The 24086-nt window shown below is 46.1% G+C and overlaps 1 protein-coding gene across 5 annotated transcripts in view; it reads right to left on the reverse strand.

The window, feature by feature from the left end:
- The window catches only part of NTRK2 (neurotrophic receptor tyrosine kinase 2), a 590175-nt gene that overhangs the window by 351660 nt on the left and 214429 nt on the right, over nt 1-24086 (reverse strand). For 3 of the 5 annotated variants that reach the window (XM_078675804.1, XM_078675806.1, XM_078675803.1), the window contains 2 exons: nt 18916-19218; nt 305-337 (listed from right to left, as the gene is read on the reverse strand). In XM_078675804.1, coding sequence (XP_078531930.1) covers nt 305-337; nt 18916-19218 — 336 coding nt within the window. The remainder of the gene's footprint in view (nt 1-304; nt 338-18915; nt 19219-24086) is intronic. The other 2 variants (XM_078675807.1, XM_078675805.1) reach the window with 1 other exon arrangement.

Genomic DNA, 24086 nt, shown 5'->3' on the forward strand with positions numbered 1-24086 from the left:
TCAAAAGGCCCACAACTGGGCTAGGGGACAGAAAGATGTGTCTGCCATTTCTCGTTGGTTCTATGTGAATCATAACGCATATTCGGTAGTGAATGTTAGTCTATCACCTTTAACAAGTGTATTTTATAATAAAGCACGGATACAAGTGCTGCTGTGACATAAGGTCATATTTGGTTAGAGCTTAAAAAATCACCAGAATACAACTGAGTGTAGCCACTCATTTTTCAGCAACTTTTTCAAACTATGTTAGATCATTCAATCATGCCTTTTTTCAATTTGAAAAAATAAATATTGGAATGTATACCATAAAAGGCAGGGTCGGTAAATCCTTCTTTACCTGAATAGAAAACAAAATGTAAGAATCGGTAAATGTGGCATGAAATTAATAGCTACCACTTACAATGCAGATAGGTTTTGAAAGTTGAAAAAAACTAGCCAGTTACATCTCTATCCCATTTGTGCGCAGGCTACGTTAGAGTGAAAAAACAGCAAACCAAAAACAAAACACAGGAAAAAGGATAATTGTTGATCATTCACGTTCCCTTTAAACATGCACAAATACTCAATAATACGAACAAGGGGCACATAATTAATCACACAGAACAATATGAGGCAGGTGCACGTTTGCTGCTATTTAAATTTGATTTTGACTTCATTGATATTGAATGGCCTTCAGTGAGTGTCTGGTGCGGTCCAGGTTTTGCCTTTAACACTTCTGCTGCCTTTGCCACCCAGTGATCGTTGATGACTGAGGTGAAATATGCCCCAAGATCTTTAGATAATCACTATGAACGCAGTTGTTCAAAGCATACAGCAATGATGGCGTTTGGGTTGTTGTCAAGTATCTATCTATCTATCTATCTATCTATCTATCTATCTATCTATCTATCTATCTATCTATCTATCTATCTATCTATCTATCTATCCATCCATCCATCCATCCATCCATCCATCCGTCCATCTATCCTGGGCTGCCTTGCTTCCACCCGGCAGACATTTTCTCCGCTTCTGCCCAGCAATTCATTTTGTATTCCCTGCCTACACTCTTCTGAGCAGGGAACAGCAGCGCCCTAGGGGATAGTATCCTCGATACACTGATTTGTTTGTGCCCCTGTGAATGGGGTGCCAAAGTCAGTTTACTGCTTAGTAGGGGGTGGACCCCCCCAAATTAAAAGCTGCTAGTCCCAGGGGATGGTGCCTCCGGGACCTCTCTAAGGCAAACAATGACTTTGGCCCTGGGAGATTGGGTTCCTGGGGCTTCACAGGGCTGGGAGAGCGGGCCACATGCTTCCCTCCACCTAACAAATTAGTCAGCCCCAATGGATGGGTTCCCTAGGCCTTACAGAGGCTGTGGGCTGCATGCCCATAGCTCCATAATTAATGTATCAGCCTCAGGGGATGAGAATAGGCCTGCAATCCCCCCCACCCCCCACCCCCAAATTTTAATTTTTTTTATATAGTCTTAGGCCCCAAGGAATCCCCCCTCCGCCAGGCTTAGGTGGTAGGGTATCCCTACCATGCCCCCTATCTGCTTTTTAAATACTTTTTTACAGGCTGGGGACTGAGTCCCCAAGTCCAAAAATGGCTATTGATGTGGTGGCAGCCAATTAGATCTTATCTTGAGTTCTGTTGGATCTGCGGTGGATTCTCATCCCTATATATACAAACATTTTGAGCCGTAATTTCTCAAAAACTACTGAATAGATTTACACCAACTCAAAAAAAGCATGCTTTCTGCACCAAGATGTAGCTTTCTGCCAAATTCGGTGTCATTTCATTTTAAGATTGGAGGCTAGCATTATGCATAAATAACATTTGATGCTACTCCTGCCAGGTGCCATATATTTAAGCTACAGTATATGTACTTTATTTGACTTGAATGCAAATATGTTTGGGGAAAAGCCCAGAGGGCAGGTTTAAACACCAAGATTCTGCTGCAGCTGTATAACAACTGTAGTCATTAGAGGACAGTGTGAATCAATCGTATAGGCAAATTGTACTTGTAAATATCAAGCTCGCAGTCTCCATCATTCATACCTGGTCCTACTGCAAATTTTCAATAATAGGCTAAACACTGATGTTCTTTTAAAATACTATAAACACTGCCCCAAACTGCCACAACCTGTTCATAAATCCACCATAAACCAAGAATATCTAAAGAATTCTGCTGACATCAATGGATTCCAGATATGTATCAGGAGTTCTTGTCATCTGATAAGCTGCTTAAAGGATAATTCTCCTCTTTGTGGTAGTGACATGCAGATGTTTGTCATATTCTCGTTGGCCTGCTGAGTGAAGGTAACTAGCCTCATCTTGTTCACCTGAATTCAAAGGATACAATTGGCTGAGTTCCATGTACATCATTTGTCAATCCCAGCCAAACTTGAAATCATGTCAGTGGTATATTCCTAAACCCAAGCACGAAAAGGGACGCCTCCTAGCTTATGGGCCAAAGTAGCAGAGCTGCTATTTCTTCCCTGTACTTGGTCCGATCACTCATTTATCCGTTTCTCCTTACCAATCTTAGGAGTCGTCGAAACCAAATATATTTCAGATCAAAATGACACATCAATGGCATAAAACGCACAAAAATTGATTTTTTAATGTGTAGTTTTTTGTTGCTATTTTCATAATCAAAGTAACAATGCTGACATAGGTATGAAAGTCACAGTATTTCAAGGAGAAACAACTCGTAAATTCCCCCTGATAATCTTAGCCCATTTGTACAGGGCATTGACGTCGGTATCCCTGGGCAGGTGCGATAAAAATGATTCGCTGATAGCGTTTACTTAACATAGGCTATGGGTCTTCGCACCATCTCTTTTGTGACCCTGCTATTTCGGCATTCTCAGCCTTTCATGTATCTATGGTGGAGATTCATCCGGGTGGGCCAATAGCTCAGCGTATTGCCGCCCAGGCCAGGAAATCGTCAACCAGTTTATTGTGTCTGCGTGTTTTGCACATGTGTCTTTCCTCCGTCATGTCTCTCAGCCAGTCTGTTAATTTATTTATTTATTTATTTTATTTATTTTATATTCTTATATAGCGCAAGAATCGACCCCTTACGAGGTATCTCCGCGCTTTTGCTCACAAGATGGAATGGCTGCTGTAAACCAGAAATTGATGTTATAGACTGATGTATAGAATGTTTATTCTTCCTGGAATAGGACGGTTTTTAGATTCTTCCTGAAAGAGGAATGGTTAAGGGTTTGTCTTAGGCCAATAGGAAGGTTATTCCAGAGCTTGGGCCCTACCAGGGAAAAGGCTCTGCCACCTTGTCTGGTTTTTTTGACAAGTGGGGTTTTAAGTAGCAGTTGGTTGCTTGACCGTAAGGCTCTGTCAGGTTTATAGAAGGGTAGCTTTTGGGACAGATAGTTAGGGCCTTTCCCGAACAGGCATTTGTGAACAATGCAACAGATCTTAAACTTGGTGCGTTGTCGTATTGGCAACCAATGCAGTTCTCGCAACAGGGGTTTGGAGGGGGTTCTGGGGGGGGCATTCAAGACCATTCTTGCTGCTGTATTTTGGACTACCTGGAGGCGATTAATAGCGCTCTCGTTGGCTTGTATGAGGAGTCCGTTGCAGTAGTCGATTTTACTTATCACCATAGTCTGCACTAGGGTCTTTCTATAGTTAATGTAAGCACATTCGGCAAGAGCCATCATATAGCGATCATGCGCTTCTCCAGCACTAGGCCCAGGATGAGAAATGTTCTCCTTAGTTTTTTTTCTTTTTGTTAGTGGGTATACACCCCAGTAAACAGAAGACCACCTCCCTAGGGATCTTCCATCCCCTGGCATTTCCAGTGCAGCTACAACCATTCTTCAATATTCATCCAAGGGCGAACACCCTCAATACATATGTATGAAGTCCGCATTTATTTCTATGCAACGGGGGCACCTAGGGGAGCGCTCCGGGTACATTGCGTAGAGCCTCTTAGGTGTGAGATAAACTTGATGTATCACATTATATTGCAGTAGTTTAAACCGCGCATTAGTAGACATGGACTTTACCCCTTCATGTTTACCCTCCCAGTCTTTCGGGGAGAGGGAAGTCTCTAAAATCTCCTGCCATTTGTATTGTATTGAGAGCTCAATCAGGGGAGCGTCCTACCTCAGGGCCCGGGAAGTATGGGAAATCAGTCTCCTTCCACCCGCCATGGTCAACAGTGTATCCAGTGTGTGGAAAATCAGTTGCTGCGATTTGAGCGAACTGAAGGAATTGTCCTGATCGAAGCCGAAGTGTATCTATGGAGGCTGCTTGGGTAATGAACATATCAACTGGGTAGAGATCCCGCAGAGTAGCACAATCTCCCACTCTTCATTTATATACAGCCATAGTTTGTTCAGTAAGCTCAAATGGGCGAAGCACCCAGATGTTCATTTTGGGTGCAAAGGCAGCCCTCCTCTGCACTATCCTGACTGCTCGCTCCCAAGCCCCACACACCTGTGGGACTACATAGGGCATGGTGGCTCTCGCCCCCATCAACAATAACTTGTCCAATGGAACTCAACTGCAGGTACCTTACAGTAACCTGTATTCTCAACTCTCCAGGTCATCCAACCAGTGGACCGCATTCTGCAATTGCACAGCGAGATAGTAAAGTTCCAGGCAGGGTAACTCAAGACCACGCCTACTCCATGGGCACTTCAAAGTGGTCCAGCCAACCCTCTTCCTCCCATTAGCCCATAGTATTTCCACTATCAACCTTTGCAGGTCTGCAAAGAATGTCCTGGGGATTTCGAAGGGCGTCCCTTGGAAAATATACCGACAACAAGGGAGTATTATCATCATCAGTAATGCCAGCTTCCGCATCAAGGAAAGGTGAAGCAAGTTCCAGAATTTGATTGAGGAATTCAATCTATCTATCACTCTTCCCATGTTTACAGTTTCAAACTCCCAGGCCCCACATGTGACTCTGATTCCCAGATATCTCACTGCCTCTGTCTCCGATGGAAGTTCTAGTTGGAGGTAAACCTTGCCCTGGTAAACCAGTCAGCATCCCTGATGGAAATAGTTTTTGATTTAGTGTGATTTACATGTGGTCTAGTTAATTCGCCAAATTCGGCCAGGAACCACCAACATAATAGGACAGAGTACGCCGGGCAGACAAGTACAGCAAAAACATTATTGGCGCATAAGGAGACCTAGTGTGTGGTCTCCCCAATATTTGTCCACCACCGCTGTAACATGGTCCGTAACCGTCAAGCCAGGGACTCCATTGCCAGGGCAAAGAGTAGGGGTGATAATGGGCACCCCTGTCGTGTCCCCCGATTAAGAGTGAATCATTTCGACACCGACCCCAACAATCACCCCTATCGAGGGGGCGAAGTATATTAATTGAACCCATGTAATATAGGTCCCCCCAACGCCACCCGTGCAATGCCCCTCCTACAGAAACTCCCATGACAGGGAATCAAAAGCTTGTTCAATATGTAGCAGTACCAGTGTGCACCGGTCATCCTCTAAAATTGGGGAATGTATCACCAGAGGCAGTCTCCTCAAATTACAAAGGATGTTCCTGCGAGGGTTGAACCTGCACTGATCTTCTGCGATCAGTTGAGGCATGTACTCCAGCAGTTTAGAAGCCAATACTTTACTAAGTATTTTTACATCTACATTGACCATTGATAAGGGGCGGTATGACTTCACCTCTGTGCCATCTCTGTCAGGCTCGGGGAGCATAACTATGAGTGCCTCCCTCATGGAGGCAGGGAGTACCCTCCTACCATATGCTTCATTGTATATCTCCATCAGCTGGTCAGCCATTTCCCCAGCTCTGCTTTGAAAAACTTCTGCAGGCAGGCCGTCCCCCCCCCCAGGGGCCTTGGCTGTCTTCAAGTCTCTTATCGCAGCCATTAGTGCCTCCCTAGCACTGGGGGTGTCTAACCCGTCCCTTTCCTCTCGGGACAGGGAGGCCATTCGAATAGCCGCTAAGTAAGTGGTTCTCACCTGCTTGTTACTGTCTAGTGTGGCACCCTTTACACCTCCGACAAATGTGTCGCAAATACCTCTGAGATGCGCTGCTGTGAGTTCCCCATATGTCCCTGTGAGTCCCGTATCCCTACTATGGGCGAGTGATGGGTCTTGCCGCAGATAAGAATGATAAGCATTCTACTAGCTTTGTCCCCTTCCACATGGAGATGCTATCTGTAATAGGAATAGACACATTTGTCTAACCTGTCCCAGGTTTCCAATAGTTCCCGCTTGCACTCCTTTCATTCAGGCAATTAAAGAGGCCACTCAACCACCTCCCGTTCCAGGATACCCAGCTGCTGCTGAAGCCCATCGAAAGACCTAGTAAGTTGTTGCAAAAGAAGAGTTGGGAATGGGGTCAGGCACAATTGCACCTATCCTTAGTACTACTTTGTATGAATTTTAGGTGCCATGGACCGGAGATTCAAAAGCCCCTAAATCTCCTAAGACAAAGGTTGTCTTCCTCTCAAAATACAGCACACAATGGCCCAGCACACTAATTGTAATTATACCTCAATTTTCTAACAGTAATAACAGTTATGAACAGTGTTTATTTCAAATCGACGATAACAATTGGAGTTGTTTGCAGTGCATTCTTTATTTCTTTATTTTTTCTTCAAATAAAAGACTGTAGCCGTAGCCAACGGGTTTCGTCCTACACGGACTTCTTCAGGGCAGAAAATGTAGTTGTTTTTATTCTTTCACAAATATTTTCAGTATCTCCCCAATGGGATCCAGCTTGATTTCAGATTGCCTTACGAGTATTTCTTTCTTTTATATTCAAGATAGCTGTGGTAAAAAGACTCTTGCATCGGAAAATCTGTCCTGATTTATCGTTATAATTCCTAATGCATTCAAGAGCAGGTTTAGGCTGGCTCCACGGCATGGTGTCCTTCGTAGTCAAGAGTGACTACGAAGGACGCCACGCCATGGAGCCGCCATCCACCGTCATCCTCCATAACGGCAACCTGGGTGTCTCTCTATGTACTCGAAACGATACTAGGAGTAGTGAATTATTAGATAGATAGTGCGCCAGATAACAAACACTTTCAACACACGGCAGCAAGGCACCCGATACTAGACAATAGTCAATGTGTCCATGCTACCAGTAGCCTGGACAAGGCAGGAGTAAGTCCTAGTTTGTGGGTAGCGTGTCCTATATATATTCTGCAGTCGCATTCCCCTCATCAATTCTCAAAGAGCACTCGTCATTGTGGGTTTGATGTCGACTCTGGGAGGGGAGACAATCCATTGCACCATTTAAGTACACAATTGAGATTCCCCACCAGAATTATTTCTGGGCCCACGTGGTCTGTGGCCGCACTCAGAACTGTTCCAAAAGATTCCTAATCATCAACATTGGGAGCATACACATTCACCAAACAAACATCAGCCCTTTCGCCATTAGGGACCACAAGGCGCTATCCAGGTCAAAGCTCCTCTAGCATAGCTTGAATATGATGTTGAAAAGATTTGACCCCACTACTTACGTCATAGATGTTTGATACATGTTCCCCATGTATGTGTCTCCCGAAGGAAGGCCACGGAAACTCCATACAGATGGAGGTAAGAGTAAACCGTTTGTTGTTTGCTAGGCTGGCCTAGTCCCTGAACATTCTAGGTCCTACATTTCCATTCGGTAGCCATATCAAGTTGAAACACGCACTGTGACACATATGCATAAATACCACCACAAAGCCAGTTTCCCTTGGTCCCACATTCTAACTCTTGAGGCCATAGCAACAAGTAACTCTCTCCACCCACAGGCTGTGAGTCCAAACTACGATGGCTGATCCCAACTTGGCCAACCCCTAGGTCCCACTGCCCCATCCCCCCATGGAGGCAACCACCTCAACTAAAGAAAGTGCATAAAACTTAGGGCCCAGCATCCCGTCAGCCCGGGGAATGGCTCTTAATCCACCCAACCAGACCGTGGCCCAATTCGAACTCACATATTACTACATTGCCGACTATAGCAAATGGCGTATGATGTACATTACAACACAAATTACAATCACACCCCCAAGCATAAACAGGGTGGTATCTGGATTGTTCCACCCCATCTTGGGCAGAAATGTCATGGAGAGTTCAAGAGGATAATACAACTATGAATGTGGTCCATAAGATGCGGGACACATTATACTTGCACAACGTCCATGCTGTCACCCTACGCACAAAGAATGGATTGCAAAAACTTTACAGGATTCAGCATTTGAAATGCCTAACCCTGATTAGAACTTTATCTTAGCATTTATTCATTGGCTGAATAAGGCACTCAGGGAACAGGTCTCACCTATTAGTCACCATTTTAAGAACACAGAGAAGCCTGTGCCATGGTTCACTCCAGTGTTAGTGGCTGCCAAAACCAAACTACAATGGTTAGAGAACCAATGGTCCATGAACAATGAGAGCGATAAAAGAGAAAAATTTAAATCAGTAATTGTATGTATGTATGTATAGATATTTTTATATAGCGCTTTCTGTCACCCAACGGGCATCCTGGCGCTTAGATAATCATGACATACACGATGTTACCAGCATCCGAAATGGTCTAGTGCAGTGTTCTGGGAAATAGGTAGGTTTTCAGATTTTTCTTAAAAGAGGAAAGATCAGCCATACTCCGCAGGTCCAGAGGAAGAGAGTTCCACAGATTTGCTGCGGTGACCCTGAAGGCACGGCCGCCCATCCTGGAGCGTTTAAACTTTGGAACTGATACCAGATAGGCAGAGGCTGACCGAAGCGGTCTGCCTGGGATGTACCAGGTAAAAAGATTCTGTAATGGAAGTGGGCCTTGCCCATGAAGAGCCCGAAACACCAAACATAGGGCCTTAAAATCAATACGCTGCAGAACTGGCAGCCAATGCAAGTCCTTAAGAGCCTCCGCAGAGGAGTCCAGACGGCGGCGTGACAATGCTAGTTTTGCAGCAAAATTCTGCACACGTTGCAGCTTCGCCAATAGACTAACAGGCGCCCCCAGAAGCAGTGCGTTGCAGTAATCAAGACGGCTTAGTATTATGCTTCGCACTACCTCTAGTCTGGCATGAGAAGGGAGCAAAGGTAGAATCTTCCGCAGCGAACAGAGCAGAGCCATGCATGTGGCCACTGTTTTGTTCACTGCTACCTCCAGCTGCAAATTAGAGCTGATCATTACAGAGTATAAACAAGTATTGCTAGCCACAAAAACAGCATTGTATACTCATAGGTACAGGAATCCAATGTGTTGCTCTTATTTTCATGGGGCAACAAACCAATGCAAATGAAGGAACACCCTCTTAGGATCTGTGGAATCAGAAGGGGAGAGCAAGCATCTGCAGCCTCTTCTCCCATACCAAAGTGATTCATAAAAGGCAGAAAGCAGACATACATGCCAGTTGGGCTCCTAGGGCACTTTATATACTACGACCCCGTATTAATCTAAGGTCGTAATGTCCCTGTCTGTCACATAGTGCACCTTTAACAAGGTGCACGAGGCGCATACAGGGACAACGTGCCCTGTTATGGATAATCAGCTGTCTTTAGAGGATCTGAGAACTTGCAACTGGCCTGAGTTCCGTGAATGAGTGAAAGGCCGAGAGGCTGTCTGAAGCAGCCGCACCAACTTTCACAGTGAAGGCGGCTTTAGGCCCGCACTTCAACAGCCAGCTAGATATCCCCCTGCAGGTGGGTGCAGTGAGTGGCTGGGTCCACCTGCAGGGTGATTGTCTGCGGGGGTTGATGGGACTCCCTTTCCTTCCTTTCACAAGGCACCCTCGAGTAGCACACTGACTTTACACCACCTCTCCGTGGTGCACAGTCGGTGCGCCACCAAATGATGTCCTTGCATTTGTGACTGTCGCCATTATTTGGTGCAAGCGCAAATGCTAAGTGTTTCTCTCATCTGCAGGAGCTGAACGTCCATGCAAATGAGGCAACACCCCATTAAGGTAGCTCAAGCACTATCTGTGCACAGGCGCTAGCAGTATCAAAGAAGATGCCACACAAGGGTCTGCGGTTCCTTCTGTAATACTACAGTGCCCCGAGGGGTACAGATCATGTGTACACTTATGCCGAATGCGTCCCTATGAAACTGATTGTAATATGGTCTCAGTTACTAAATGTGCTTAGAAATGGCAGTAGTGTTGTATGAAGAACTACATTTCACGTCAGTTGATTTATCGAAATATCAATATTTAAATGTTTTCATTTTTGGTCTAAAAAACAATGCTCTTCCAGAGTTCACTGATATTCTGTAGTGTGCTACGTCACTTTCGCTTACTAGGCAGGTGTATCACACAGTCGTTGTCTATGGCCAGTGTATGAACAGGTCACTGCAGATATCTGTGTGCAGCTAGCAGGGCACAGGTAATTCCATCAGCCTTTTATCTTCAACAGGTAGATTAAAATGGGTACCATTCAGTCTCAAGTATTATAGCACCAAGATGACACTTGGTATCTGCGGGATATTAATAGTCCATATTTGTAAGAGTGCCATGGGGGGTGTGTGTGTTTGATAACATTAAAAACAGTTCAATTTAGCACATTTTAAAATCCCCCCGCCATCCATGGGCTGCATTATGTACAGTGACCTGGGAGACAAGGGGCATATGCGCCCGTTCACTGCTCCCCCAAAGCACTGTAGTGATACAAAGGGGCTACAGAGGCTTGTATGTCTCTTCTGCAATATAGCTAGTGCAGGTATACATACAGCACCAGTGCTACTTTAGTCTCTCATTTTCAAGGGGATGTTTCCATGAAAATGAATACTTTGGGGTCCATTATGATATCGGGCGGATTGCCTCCGCCAGGCTGGCGGTAGCCTGGCGGAGGCAATCCGCCCGATATCATCACCAGATTTCCCCCCCGCCATATTAGGATGGTGGGAGGGGACACGGCGGACGGAAAGACCGTCCGCCGCTTTTCCGCCCCGGTCGCCTTGCGGCCGGGGCGGAAAAGGAATAATATGGTGGCGGTGTCTAACGGACACCGCCAGCCATATTATGATGTCTGGTTTTAAGTGCCTTTCCGCGGCGGCGATGCCGTCACGGAAAGGCATGCGGTCTTCACTCTGGGGGCCCCCTGCGGGCCCCCAGAGTGAAGTACAGGTGGGGGGTTCACATGGGGGGTACCTGTGGTGCCCCCTTCATTGTCATTTACAAAGCGGCAGGCACCGCGCGGTGCCTGCCGCTTTGTAAATGACAATGTGAAAGTGCATTTTCAGCATTGTGGCGGGCGGTGCAGAGAGCACCGCCCGCCACAATGCTGAAAATACAGGATGTGCCCGCCACTGTGGCGGGCACATCCTAAGAGCACCCCCGGGACCCCCACCCTTATGACTGGCGGTCGCGATTTACGATGGGATGACGGGCGGGCAAAGTCCGCCTGTCATCCTAATGAGGCCCTTTGTCTCTGCAGCGGCACACTATTATGGATGCAGGCGCAGAGGCCTGCAGGAGGCGCACTGTCAGTATGCCACAAAGAGGGTGTGCATTGTCAGTGTGCCCCTCCAAAGGTAGCCCTTTGGAACGGGGGAAGAGGGTCCTATGGACGTCCCAGACATCCTCCTGCAGGTGGGTTCAGTCAGGCATTCCACCGGCCTGGAAGGACATCCCTGTTCCCTTTTAAAGTGCAGACAGGCGCTGCCTGCATAGTGCTTCAAGCAGCTGGTCTGTCTTTCCCTAATCTGCTGCCCCTAGGGCCCACAGGGCAGGCACGGGCTCGCGGCTGCCTTGGGAGCAGACATTGATTGAAATAAGATGTACCTTATAACAGGTGCACCCTGGTGCAAAAAGGGACGGCGCACCGATTACATAATACGGGTCCAGGTGCGATGCCCCTAAACACAGTTCACACCAAACCCCGAGCCACTCAACTTGCAGAAAAATACAAAATATACCTTCAGGCCCCAAGACAGAAAACATTTGCTTTCGGTTTACATATAATCTATACAATGCATATCACTTTTGCAATGCATAAGACCTTTTTTTGAGGATGCTTTATCAAATTCAGAGAACTCTAGAAACAAGGCGGGGAACTTCCACAAACTCACGAATGCAGCACGAGAACCCCCCATATGATATTCACAACCGCCCTGTGTTGTCGTAGTTTCACTGAACAACGCACCGTGGCTTTTGTTATGACGTCACCCCCACAAACCCTATCCCACGATGGAAATTAATACTTGTTTAACCATGTTGTTTATGTCATAAGATTGTTTTATGATTTTCTGCTGAACGGAGGTTGAACTGATATGTGTAGACAGAGGGAAATTGGGGGGGGGGGGGGGGGGGGGGGACGTCGTGTAAAACACATACACCATGGGCGGGATTCTGGAACCAAAAGCAGGCAAAAAGGTTCTGACTAGCCCAGCTCACTCATCTGTTGTGCGCTATCTCTTTCTTTCTGTCCATCCATCCTCTTTCACCCCTCTCTCTTCCTTCTCTCTGATGGCTTTTTGTCTAGCTTCCCCCCTTCCTCCCTTCCTTTCTCTCTCTCTCTTCAAGCCTCTTGGTACCTGCTACAATTAACCTGGCGGACCTGTGGCTGGTGACAAAGGCCCCAGGAGCAGCTCGGGGCTTTTGAAACCAGCCTGCAAGGCATCCCGCCCACTGGGGAATAAAAGGCCTGCCCGGTCCTGCATAGACCCCCCCCCCCCCCCGCCCCCCCCCCCACACACACAAACACATCTCGCCAGTGTAATGCCTGCAAATGGCGCAAGTCCTAACTGAGGAATAAGCACACACGAGTTCTGCCGCTAAATAATGCTACGGCTGGTGCGCTGCATTTTGATTTTTTTTCTTTGAGAAGCAGCCTGTGAGCCAGCTGGTGAAGTCGGCAAAGAACACGCTGTTTCTAGCTGATTAGAGATGGTAAAAACGATGCTCCATTTTCCAGCCAGTGAAAGCAACGAAACATTCACGCAAGTGGACTTTTTAAAATCCTAAAATGTGTAACAATGCATATGGTGGCCTAAAAAAGCAGATACACTTTTTTTTAAACAAGAGGACTGGTAGGAACAAGAGAGACTGCTATGTATTGGGTAGAGGGGATGAGCAGGAAAAGAGGGAGCATGAGAGAGCAGAGACAGTCCCTCCTAGCCACTGTCAGCAGTGGAAGGATACATCATCCAATCAGAGCATTGTGAGACTGAAAGGCTTACGAAACACCAGAATAAGGAAAATATAAAAGTGCAGGTACTCACAATTTAGAGTACCTTTTTACTCCTGAAACGTGCTGGTACTCCCCTTTAAGTGTATTGTAGAAGTACTAAGAAGTGCAGATACTCTCCTATTCAAAGGAATGAAGTACAGGTACTCAGTACCAGCAAGTACCTGACCATTTAAAGCACTAGAGGCAAGGAAGTGCGATAGACACCACATCTAGCCAATAATGAGCAAGAGGTTGACCCAATACGTGCTCTAAGAATATGTAATGTACTGGAGACAACAGGCCTTGAGAAGAGACAACTAAAGCCACATGTAGCCAAAACCTAAGAATCAGATGTCCTTCTCTGTGTTTGATGAGCTATAGCCCTTTCATGCAGCCCGAAACGCTCTGTTTGCAGGCATGTATAGTCCAGGAGTGCTAGGCGACCACGACAACTCCTAGAGGCTCCGACCCGCTCCAAATCTCAGACGGTAACATCTATGACCTCATAGTACCTGGTTTGGTGATGATGACACATAAATAATTGGTTCTAGGTTGAAAAAGCCAACCTTACAGGCCTGTGCTTGGAAGTGTGGTGGTAGCAGGCAGTATGTGATGACCAGTCCTACTAACCTTTGGTATGACTGTTTTTTGGCATTTGAAACTGACCTACCGCCCTCTGGAGAGAACAGTTGTATGTTCAGAACTGAATAGCGCAATGTATGAGTTTTTTTATGCCGCAAACAGTCGTTTCATCCCAAGAGTACGACGCAACTGGGTTTCACAGGGTGCATCTAGGAACTCCAAGCGTAGCGCAAGACTGGATCGACAGGGCATCCCTATCTGCAGCATTAAAACAACATTTGATTAGCGCTGAATGAGGAAACCTGTGACAGACAGACCAGCACTTCGCTCTCAGGCTGCTCTATAAATATCTGCTCATGATCATTCCTCATCCCAAATGAAGACAAACGGCTTGACAGAGAGCACATCTGTTTCTCAGCTTCACGCTCCTAATCTCGCTTGCTGCCAGTCCGCCCCGCTCCCGTCCCCTCCTTCCAGGGACTGGCAATTGATTGTTAAGTGCTGCTTGATCCCTGCGCAGTTTAGTACCAGGAAGCGTTTTTTTGGAAGGAGTACCGTTAGACCGTGTACAGACCTAGGTCCCTGGGGGCGGTGGCTGGAACGGAGCCTTGTTTTATATCAGTCTTTAGAACCAGCACCAAAGGTTAGGGGCATATTATCAAGAGCGTCGATAAAATTATCGCCGCTTTAGCGGCAGGAAACTGCCGCTAAAGCGGCGATAATGGGCTTGATAATATACCCTTGAAAATTCTCAAAGCAGCCCACATTAACACCAGAACCTGGGCTGCTATGGGAATTCACAAGATTATCGCCGCTTTAGCCACTGGCGTAACGAAAAGTGAGGGGGCCTCCCTGCACGGTACTTAGGGGGGCTGCCTCCGGGCTCAATCAGGAGCTCTCCCGGCCAGAGTTCAGTGCCGAGGGGGCCCCTTAGAGCTAGGGCCCCCCCGCACCGCGTGGGCTGCGGGGGCCTGTGTTACGCCCCTGGCTTTAGCGGCAGTTTCCTGCTGCTAAAGCGTCGATAATTTTATCGACGTTCTTGATAATATGCCCCTTAGAGTCTTAAATCGCAACCCACTGTCACTAGCAGCCTCAATCAGAGGAGCGAGCAAGAACCTACAATTGCTTACCACGGCCTCGGGAACCCTGGAGAAAAAGCAGAACATAAACAGACAGTCTTAAAATGCATACCACAGTCATTAGCAACCCCTGTTCAGAGGAGCAAGCGTAATCCTAAAGTTGCTTACCATGGTCTCGAGAACCCTGGAGAAGAAGCGGAACAGCCAGCCTTAAAGTTAATGCATACCACAGCCATTATAGCAGGGCCCAGGCGTGGAAACTAGAACCTTGAGCTGCAAGCCAGAATCTTTACAACTCTGGTGGCAGCAGTGGAAGCAAAAATCGTAAATCAGATGCCCAAGTCATCAAAAACAGGGTGATGGCAGATGCAACAAACCTGAGCTGCAGAACTGTCTTTAGATCCCTTTTGGGAGTGGCAGAATTGCGAGTATTAAACTTCATACCACAGTCATCATCAGCCGATGGGCAGCGACAGAAGCAAACACTTTGAGTTGCCTGCCAGTCTTTACAACCCTATGGGTGCAGAAGAAGCGAGAACCGTAAATGGCATAGCACCGTCATTAGAATGTGGGGAAGTAATGGCGGTGAAAATATTACATTGAGTACCACAGTTTTTAGAACCCTAGGGCCAGCAGAGGAAGCAAGAGTCCTAATTGGCATGCCATAGTCACTAGAACAGTGGGGGCAGCAGGTGTAGTTAATGCCTTAAATTGCCTACTATATCACTTAGAAAGGAGGGTCATTGCGGAAGCAAGAGCCATGAGTTTCAGAACAGTGTTTTGAACCCTGTGGGCAATAGCAGAAGTGGGAGCCTTCAAGGGTATAAAAACGTCTCAAAGTCTTTAGAACCCTGGAGGCATCAGAAGGCATACTACAGACATTAGAGTCGGGGCTCATATGCCAAAGCCTTAGAACTTTGCCGGCAACACTGGAAATCAGAACCTTGAGTTCCCTGGAAACCAGGATCTTGAGTTGCGGGGCGCACTGGAAATCAGAACCTTGAGTTGCGGGCAGGGCCGGACTGGGAACCACAACCGGCCCAGGCAAAGTGCTCAGCCTGCCCCCCTCACCACTCAGGGGGGGGGTTGGAGGTGCCGCCGACCTCTTTGCCGGGCCCGGTTTTCGGCTGATTTTGGTACAGGGCCTATTTTGTAGCTATGCTGCAAAAACGGACCTGTAACAAAAACGGCCCCCGGGGGCCCAAAACCGGCCCCCACAAGTGCGGCACGCCGCGGGATTGCCTGGTGCCAGCTATGGCCAGTCCAGCCCTGGTTGCAGGGAGCACTGGAAATCAAAACCTTGAGTTGTGGGGAGCACTGGAAATCAGATCCTTGAGTTGCATACAGCAGTCACGAGAACACTGATGCAGAGAGAAAGGCTCTGAGATGAATACTGAAGCCAATAGACCATGGTGGCAGAAACTGAACTGAGAATCTTCTGCTGCACACTGCAATCCTTAGAACTTTGATGCAGCGGCAGATGCAACGGCCTTGAGTAGCATGTAGCATGCTGCAGCCAATGGAAGCTTGTGGTGAACAGTAGAGCTGAGAACTTTGCATACTGGAGCTATGCAGCAGCAGATGTGAGGCAATGAGTTGCACACTACTGCCAATAGAACCTAGTGGGTGGCAGAAGATCTGGGAAACTTGAGTTGCATGACGCAGTCATTATAACTTTGACGCATTGCAGATGCAAGGCCCTTGAGTTGCATGCTACAGTCAATAGAGCCTTGTGGTGACAACAAATGCAAACAATGATTTGTAGGTCATCCCTACACTGGTCTATTTTCTGCACCACCGCAGAAAGATGTGATTCATGGAAAATATCCTGGAGGAAGTGCTTTTCACTCACCTACTTATGTAATGTCTGCATATACATGTGTGGTGTGTACGCACCTGGTTTAATGAGCCAGTGGCTTATCTTGTTTGGGTGCTGCATAATAAAGTAGTGACCATTCATTCTGTAATGCCAGCAAGCATAACAGACACTAAAAGTGGTGCACTTTGATCAAAGTCCTAACATTGCTTCACGTGCACTAACAACACAATTTACGCAACAACGGCCGTTATGATATGTTTTGTCAGGCTGTTTCTAGAGCACACACTACCAACTACAATGCCTCGAGGAGCAGGAGACTACTTTGTATTAGAAGGAATTGATCGCTGTAAGGGTTGGTTGCAGAAGTTTCTTTTAGGGATTTGCAGGAGGATGAGAGCCTGAGGCACGTGTAAGGAGAACTGGTTCCGGAGTTTTGGGACTTGGACAGAGAAGCATGCATCTCCTCTATGAATAGCTTGAAGTGCAAACAAAACCCCAACTATCAGTCTGCTGCGGAAAACCCAAACCTTATGCTGGAGGTGTGGCTCAATGTGAACTCTAGTGGATGGTGGGGTGCGAACACCCCCATTGATTTTTTCTGTGTGCATTTATTCTTATTCCGTTCATGGTTACCAGTGTGCACAGTTTATTCAAAATCATGTAAACTATGAATATGATTTTGGGAGGAGACCAAACATGTGGACTCCAACTTCTCTGCCCACAAGTTTCAACTGCATGCAGGGCCGGACTGGCAGTAGCAGGCACCAGGCGTTTCCCCGGTGGACCAGAAGTGTGGGGACAGTTTGAGAACGGTGGGGGCCGTTTTTGGTACAGGGGGCGGTTTTGAAGCAGTGCTACAATATTGGCCCCCTGTACCAAAAGTACCAGCAGTGCTTCCTACCAGCACAACCCCCTCCAAAACCCAGCCGCCCCCTGCGCAGCCGGTCAGACTTCCTTTCCAGGGCTTCGGTTTGCATTCCCAGTCTGGCCCTGACTATATGGTGGTGGCTTTACGGATTTTCACTCGAATAGCCTGGAGGGGAGTTGTTGCTTTTTTCATAAGTAGTGTAACAAGGTATCTGAGTGCTAGGTAAAGGAGTATAAACAAAATCCGTTCACTGATGGAGAGTAAGTGAATCTTGTTTACCCGGCGATATTATGAGTCGATCTTTGAAGCTTTGTTCCCTCACCAGGCACCACTTTAAAATAAACCTTATTCCATCACATTCCAAATTTCAAATCACTAGCAATAGTGCCAGATTGCAGCTTGTCACATTCATTATAGCCTTACCATGTCCCTTTGCAAAATATTCATCAGTCACTAGCCCTCAACCACTACCAATCTCAAGCATGGTCTCTTTAAAGGATCAACCAAACCATCTAAAGGATAATACTGCACAGTATACACTGCAAGTCACAAAGTAAGCCTAAGCCCCACTGTGCCCCATTCTTGAGTGCCCGCCTTGATAGTGGAGTTCTATGCGTACCCTAAAGCTTTGCAAGTGTGCCTCCACTGCAAACTGCTCTGATGGTTCCACTCGTGACCATCAAAAATTTACCAATTCTGTTCTTATTACTAATTTTACAGAACTGCTATTGTCATGTGTTGCATGTCATTGTGCCAGGCTTAGTTTACAGATTCACCTACAAGACTGTCTAGAATAACAATTGATCCAACCATGAGCCATGGTTGTGTGCAAGGGTCCAGGGGAGCCGGCAGTACTTTTGCCAAAGTTTCAGCCCCTCTTCAGTGCTCAACATACAGCTTTAACCAAACTGTACTTTAAATGGAAAATGTTACTGGTGGTATTCAGGAAGTTAAACATATTCTGCAATGATTGACATGTCTTACATAAATGCACCCACAGCACTCACCATTAGGTCATTTTACTCTTTGACTTCAAAAACAAGATCCCCGGTGAAATTGCAAAATGACAGTGAGTGCGAATGCAGCCGTTCAGTATTTTTTCAAAGGTTATTTTAAATTTGACATCTTCAAATTTGCAGCTAGAGAATGCAACAGAGATATTTATACCAAACAGGGGAGTGAGTGGAAGGAACTTCCTGGGGCTGGGGACGTTTGCTTGTTCCCATACAAATGCAATGTCAATCACATAAGTGAAAACCCAGAGCACGGATGGGTACCTCCTTCCTAGGCGTACTTATGTGAAAAAAACACTCTTCCCTTTCCTCTTTGTTCCATTAAAATCAAACTGATCGCTTTCTCATGGTATTGTTAAAATGCTCATTTGCCAGCAACAAGCCCACTTGTGATCACCACAATCGCCAACCCGTCTCATGGTGCCATGCAGAGGACTTTCGAAGAACACTCACCCGGATCAGGATCCTTCATGAACTCTGCGTGAATTTGCCGCTCGTCAGCCCCATAGTCGTTCTGTGCACGCAGCGTGTACAGACCATTATTAATGTGGGTGGGACTGTCCAGCTGAAGGCAGCCATGGTGTTCACTCTTATTACTGGTCTCATGGATTTTACTCCAGATGAACTGAGTGTAATTCAGAAGCTCGCCTTCATAGAACCACTGTAGTGTCGGTGTTGGATTCCCTCGGACGCTGAAAGGAATGCACCAATGGTGGTCCAGCGCTGGGATGTCCAGGAACGTGATCAGTGGCGGAACTAAATTTAACAAAAAGAAGAAAAAAAAAAGATCAGATATCCTCAATGCTGTCTAGAATAAAGAAGCAATATCCTGCTTTGGACTTAAGAAATAGAGAGAGAAACAATCACAGTATTAGTGATTAAAATTTAATAAAGGAAATTTCATTGAATAACTCAATCCACTCCATTCCTCCCCGCATCCTAACCTCACTTTCTTGGATTCTGGTGTTTCTGGTGGTGGGATTCTTACCTATGAAATGGGCAGGGAATTGCCACTATCTCCTCCCCTGAGCATCTGTACCTTCCTCTCTTTTGACATGACGCTGGTCCTAATGGGGCCTCCTGAAGGTCATTACAGGTTGTGCATCTAAGTTGGAATAGAGCAACTTTTCCATTTTGGGAAACGGCTGAGCACCTATTTAGACCCGCTGTGTCAATGGCTGGAAAGAAGATGATGGAACCGTCCTGCCTCGATTCACATCCAACTTCAAAGTCAAGTTTTTAGAGAGTTCGGACAAACAAATGGTTTACCTGACATGGCACCTTAAATAGGTGACTTCCTCTTTTGCATAGCAAATGTTCCCGACTACTGAGGTTCTTTTCTCAATAAGGTATTTTACAAAAGAATGTATTTTGTGTTAGGAAAAGTGTAAACAAAAACACTATTCTTTTGAAGCTAGCAGGCAGCCTTTAAAATATTAAGGGACAGATGTGTAAAGCTTTTTTTGAGGTTGCAAATGGCCCAATAATTGAATGTACAAAAGCCCAATTTGTGATTTGGCAACCTACTACAGAATCACAAATTAAGTTTACAATTCAGTATTAAGAAGGGGCATATTTAGGGCATTTCTTACTAATACCGAATCGCATTGTTATGTGTGAATGTTTTACAACCGAACTGCGGTCACAAAAAATTCTCATTTTACCACCTACTTCAAATACGTGGTAACCCAGTCGCAAATAGGAAGGGTTTTTGTGAATATTTGTGAAAACATTTTTTCAGAGCAGGCAGTGGTCCCGCTACTCTTAAAAAAATAAAACAACAACTATTCATTTTTTTTAAAGAACACAGGCTGCATTAAAAAAGAAACATTGCTTTATTGAAAATAAATCACAGACATGGTGGTCTGCTGACCCCATTAGGCCATCATCCCTGTGAATTTTGCGATTCCCAAAGGGTCGTACACTGAGACCTAACTCATGAATAGTAATGAGGTAGGTCTATTTGGGACTCACTGGGAATCACAGAAAGTGTAAAGCACACTTTCGTGCATTGGAGTTTGTGATTACCCAGTAGAGAATCACAAAAATGGGCTAGTAGGTAATCGCCAACCTTTCCCTACGTAGATCTGTCCACAGGTGCTGTATCATATTGGCCTTTGCTGTCACAGAGCAGAGCTGAGTGCCTGCTTTATGCGCCTGCAGCACGTAAACTGAATTCATTAAACTGGATATTTCTCTGAGTTAGTGTTTTATATTCAGACGACAACCAGGGGTGGATACTATTAAGTATAGTGAGGGTAGGGATCCAAGTTTCCTTCACTAACCATAAATTCAATGACAACTATTTAAGTTATCAATATGGGGACTGTAGGAGTCTGGCTTATTATGGGTACACATTTAAAGGAGTGATGCATCTTGCACTAATCCAGGCAACCCTTATGGTGATTTTAGTGGTCTTTGATAACATTAAAAGCTCTCAATGGGATAGCTGTAGAGAGCAGCCATCAGGCCTATCTTGAAGGAGTGTAAAGCAGCTTGTTTTACCACATTTAATCAACAGTGTAGCTTAGATGAGAAATAATAACACAGTGTTTATGAAAAATAAGTCTATTTATTAACACAACACAATCACTATCTCTTGGTATATCTCCTAGCCAGATATATCAATAATACACATAAGAATTATTTTTAAAAAACAGGTAAGTATACACTGGTCTTCAGGGGGAGACCAAACCATATACTAAATAAGTGGACTGCGAACTGCAAACCAAAGGGACTTGGACCAAATAACTTAGGAGAGCTTGGAGAACCAGAAACCGCACAAGTAAGTACACAGGAACCCCAAGGAGACTGTGTGTAGAGTGGAAACACATCTGGTTGTCCAATAGAAGTCAATGGAGAAGTTGCAGTTGCAGTTTTAAAGAAAAAGAACCCTTCCCTCAGAACCCCAAAGAAATCCTTTGGAGGACGGAAGGTTTGCGAGCAACCCCACCCATGGATGCCCCAGGAACTAGGTTACCTGCACCAGGGAAGCCGGTGCATAGTGGTGAAGTGACGTTGGAATCTCTCACAGACGGCAATAGGCAGCTCAGGAAAAAAGGTCTCTGGAGAAGTCTGTGAAGATGTCCGGTGAAAGCCAAGGGTGAATTCTTGAAGAGAAGAACCTGCAAGCAGTGGGTACAGAGCCCACACCACTTGGCGGTGACCAGGAGGCACAGAAGCATGATGCCCACCCTTGGCAGGAGATTCGGAAGGGTTGACAAGGACCTTGTCACTGAAGCTATGGCGACCTAGTGATGCTGTGGAAGACCAGGAGTAATTCACAAGCTGTCCCATGATGGATGTCGGTGTCCAGGTGGTCAGTGACCTGCGGGAGCACCAACAAGCCTTGGTAGCCGCAACTGGTGTGGAAGACAAAAAAATACAATCGTTCAGACCTTGCTGGTGCAAGAGACTCACCACATGCAGGGGAGTCAGAGCAGGCCTGGAGCAAACAAGTGAGCTCACCAAAGCAGAAGAAGACCCTCAAGAGGACCCACAGGCCAAAGGCACATGAGTCGCGAGAGGACCTCAGGCAGCTCACCAAAGATGGAGGCCCATAATGGAAGGGATGCAGGGAGAATGCTGATCTTCGAGTGATGAGGTGCTGGAAGCTGGAGCTTCCTGTAGCCTGAAGATCTCTGGAGTACAGAGCCAACAAGCCTTTGCAACAGCAAGTCGAGGTGGTGCACAAAGGTTTGGACCTACAGCTCAGACAAGGGATACTGTTGTCCAAATTGCAGGTAAGATAGGTCAGGTCTCTGGAGAGCCACAGACCCACTACCTGTGTTGCTGGGCCTCGGGAAGTCCGTAGGACGACAGGAGCAGCAGACTGGTCAGCTTTGATGCAGTGCCTGGAGATGCAGGGGAGTGACTCCTTCAATCCAAGTCAGGGCTCGAAAAATCCACTCGCCCACTCGCTATAGTGATCCTGATTTATTCAGGGTGAACTATTTTTATCTCCTACTTGACCCGTTCTGGCAAGCTGACCACAGGTGTACTGCTTGCTCACAAAGTGAATGAACAATAAAGATGCCTTTAAATCTTGTTTTCTTGTCACATTTCTCCACTTTCAGAGACAGAGTTCAAAAGTCAGTTTGTCCTCCTAAATTTACTTTTCTTTCTGTGACTGAAGTTAGAGGATTTTGTAAAGTGAACTGTCTAACAATCAGGATGAAACCTGTTCATGGGTGAAGTACATTACAGTTAGGTTGAGTAGTGTATTTAAGTTACTAGACCTGCAGGTCTAGTAACATTTTTATGATTTTTCGAGCCCTGAAAGGGAGATTACTTCGGATGTCCTTGATGCCCACAGGTCCCTGGAGATCCTGAGAAAAGCACAGACACAGATGATGCAGAATACTTTGCAGAAATGCGAGCCCAGGAGCAGCAGGAGTCTTCCTTGATGCAATCTTGGTTCCAGGCAGAGTCCAGTGAAGTCCAAGTGGCCTGGCGGCCAAAGAGTATCTTGGTTTCGGAGGTGAGTTTTGTTCCACGATGAATCTGCCGACCCACCCACAAGGGAGCCCTTAAATACCCAATAAAAGGGTTGGAACGGCTCAAGGGTTCCTCCCGGAGGAGGGGCTGGACAGAGGGGAGGAAATTCCCCTGTCCTTTGTCCAGATCCGTGCCAGAGCGGGAAGCAAGCATTTTTGAATTGGCTAAAATCGGTGTATGCAAGGAGGGCACCATATGTGCCCTTCAATACATTCTGCTGCTGCTGCAAAGCACCCCCACCCCAGCCCAATGTACCAAGTTCTGTCTGGGAGGTGGTCACACCTCCCTGTGACAGGAAACCCACCTGTGATGAAATTGAACTATTTCTGAAAAACTCATTAAGGATAGAGATCACACTTACGCCAGCAGTGGTGCTTCTTGGGATAAATCATAATGATAGCCAAGTACACTATGAATATTTTGTATTCTTGGCCATGGCTGTTCTGAGACTATGTATTGCGACAGCCTGGCTGGACCGTATACCACCCACATTCCATCAATGGTTAATGAAGCTATTAGCCACGTATAATCTTGAAAAAGCAATCTATGCTAGGAAAGGTACAAATGGTAAGAAATTAGGAAAGGAAATATGGGATCCTATTCAAAGATGGAGAGAGATAGATCCAGGGTAGGAGGTACTAAAAGTAGTGCTTTAGGGACATCATTTATTTGTTTTGATATATGATTCTCTATGCTTTGATTATATTTGATTAAGTTATATTAGGACTTTTTGTGATTGGATATACCTTTTTATGCCGTACTGGTTAAGATATACTGTAGGATCATATGATCTGGAATATCAATCTATGTTGTATTATTTTATGTGTTATTCTTTTTTACCCTGAATGTATACGTGTGCCCTGTACAAATATAAAGCGGGGGGAAACTCTGAATACAAATATTTAAAAATATTTTTTTTTAAAAAGGAAACCCATTGTTCTACCTTCCCCTGCTTGAGCTCAGCTCAGCAGCAGGAGGGCAGAACAGTGTCTGTGGTTGGCGATAGCACTAGTTTGCTGGCAGACCAAGAAAGGCTGTAACTGGGAGTACAGGGGGTTCCTCTAAGGAGTTTCCCAGTACATAGGATCATAACTCCAACACCGGAATCGGTGTTGGAGTATGATTGC

The sequence above is a fragment of the Lissotriton helveticus genome, chromosome 2_1 (genome assembly GCF_964261635.1).
Source record: "Lissotriton helveticus chromosome 2_1, aLisHel1.1, whole genome shotgun sequence".
In the NCBI taxonomy this organism is placed as follows: domain Eukaryota; kingdom Metazoa; phylum Chordata; class Amphibia; order Caudata; family Salamandridae; genus Lissotriton; species Lissotriton helveticus.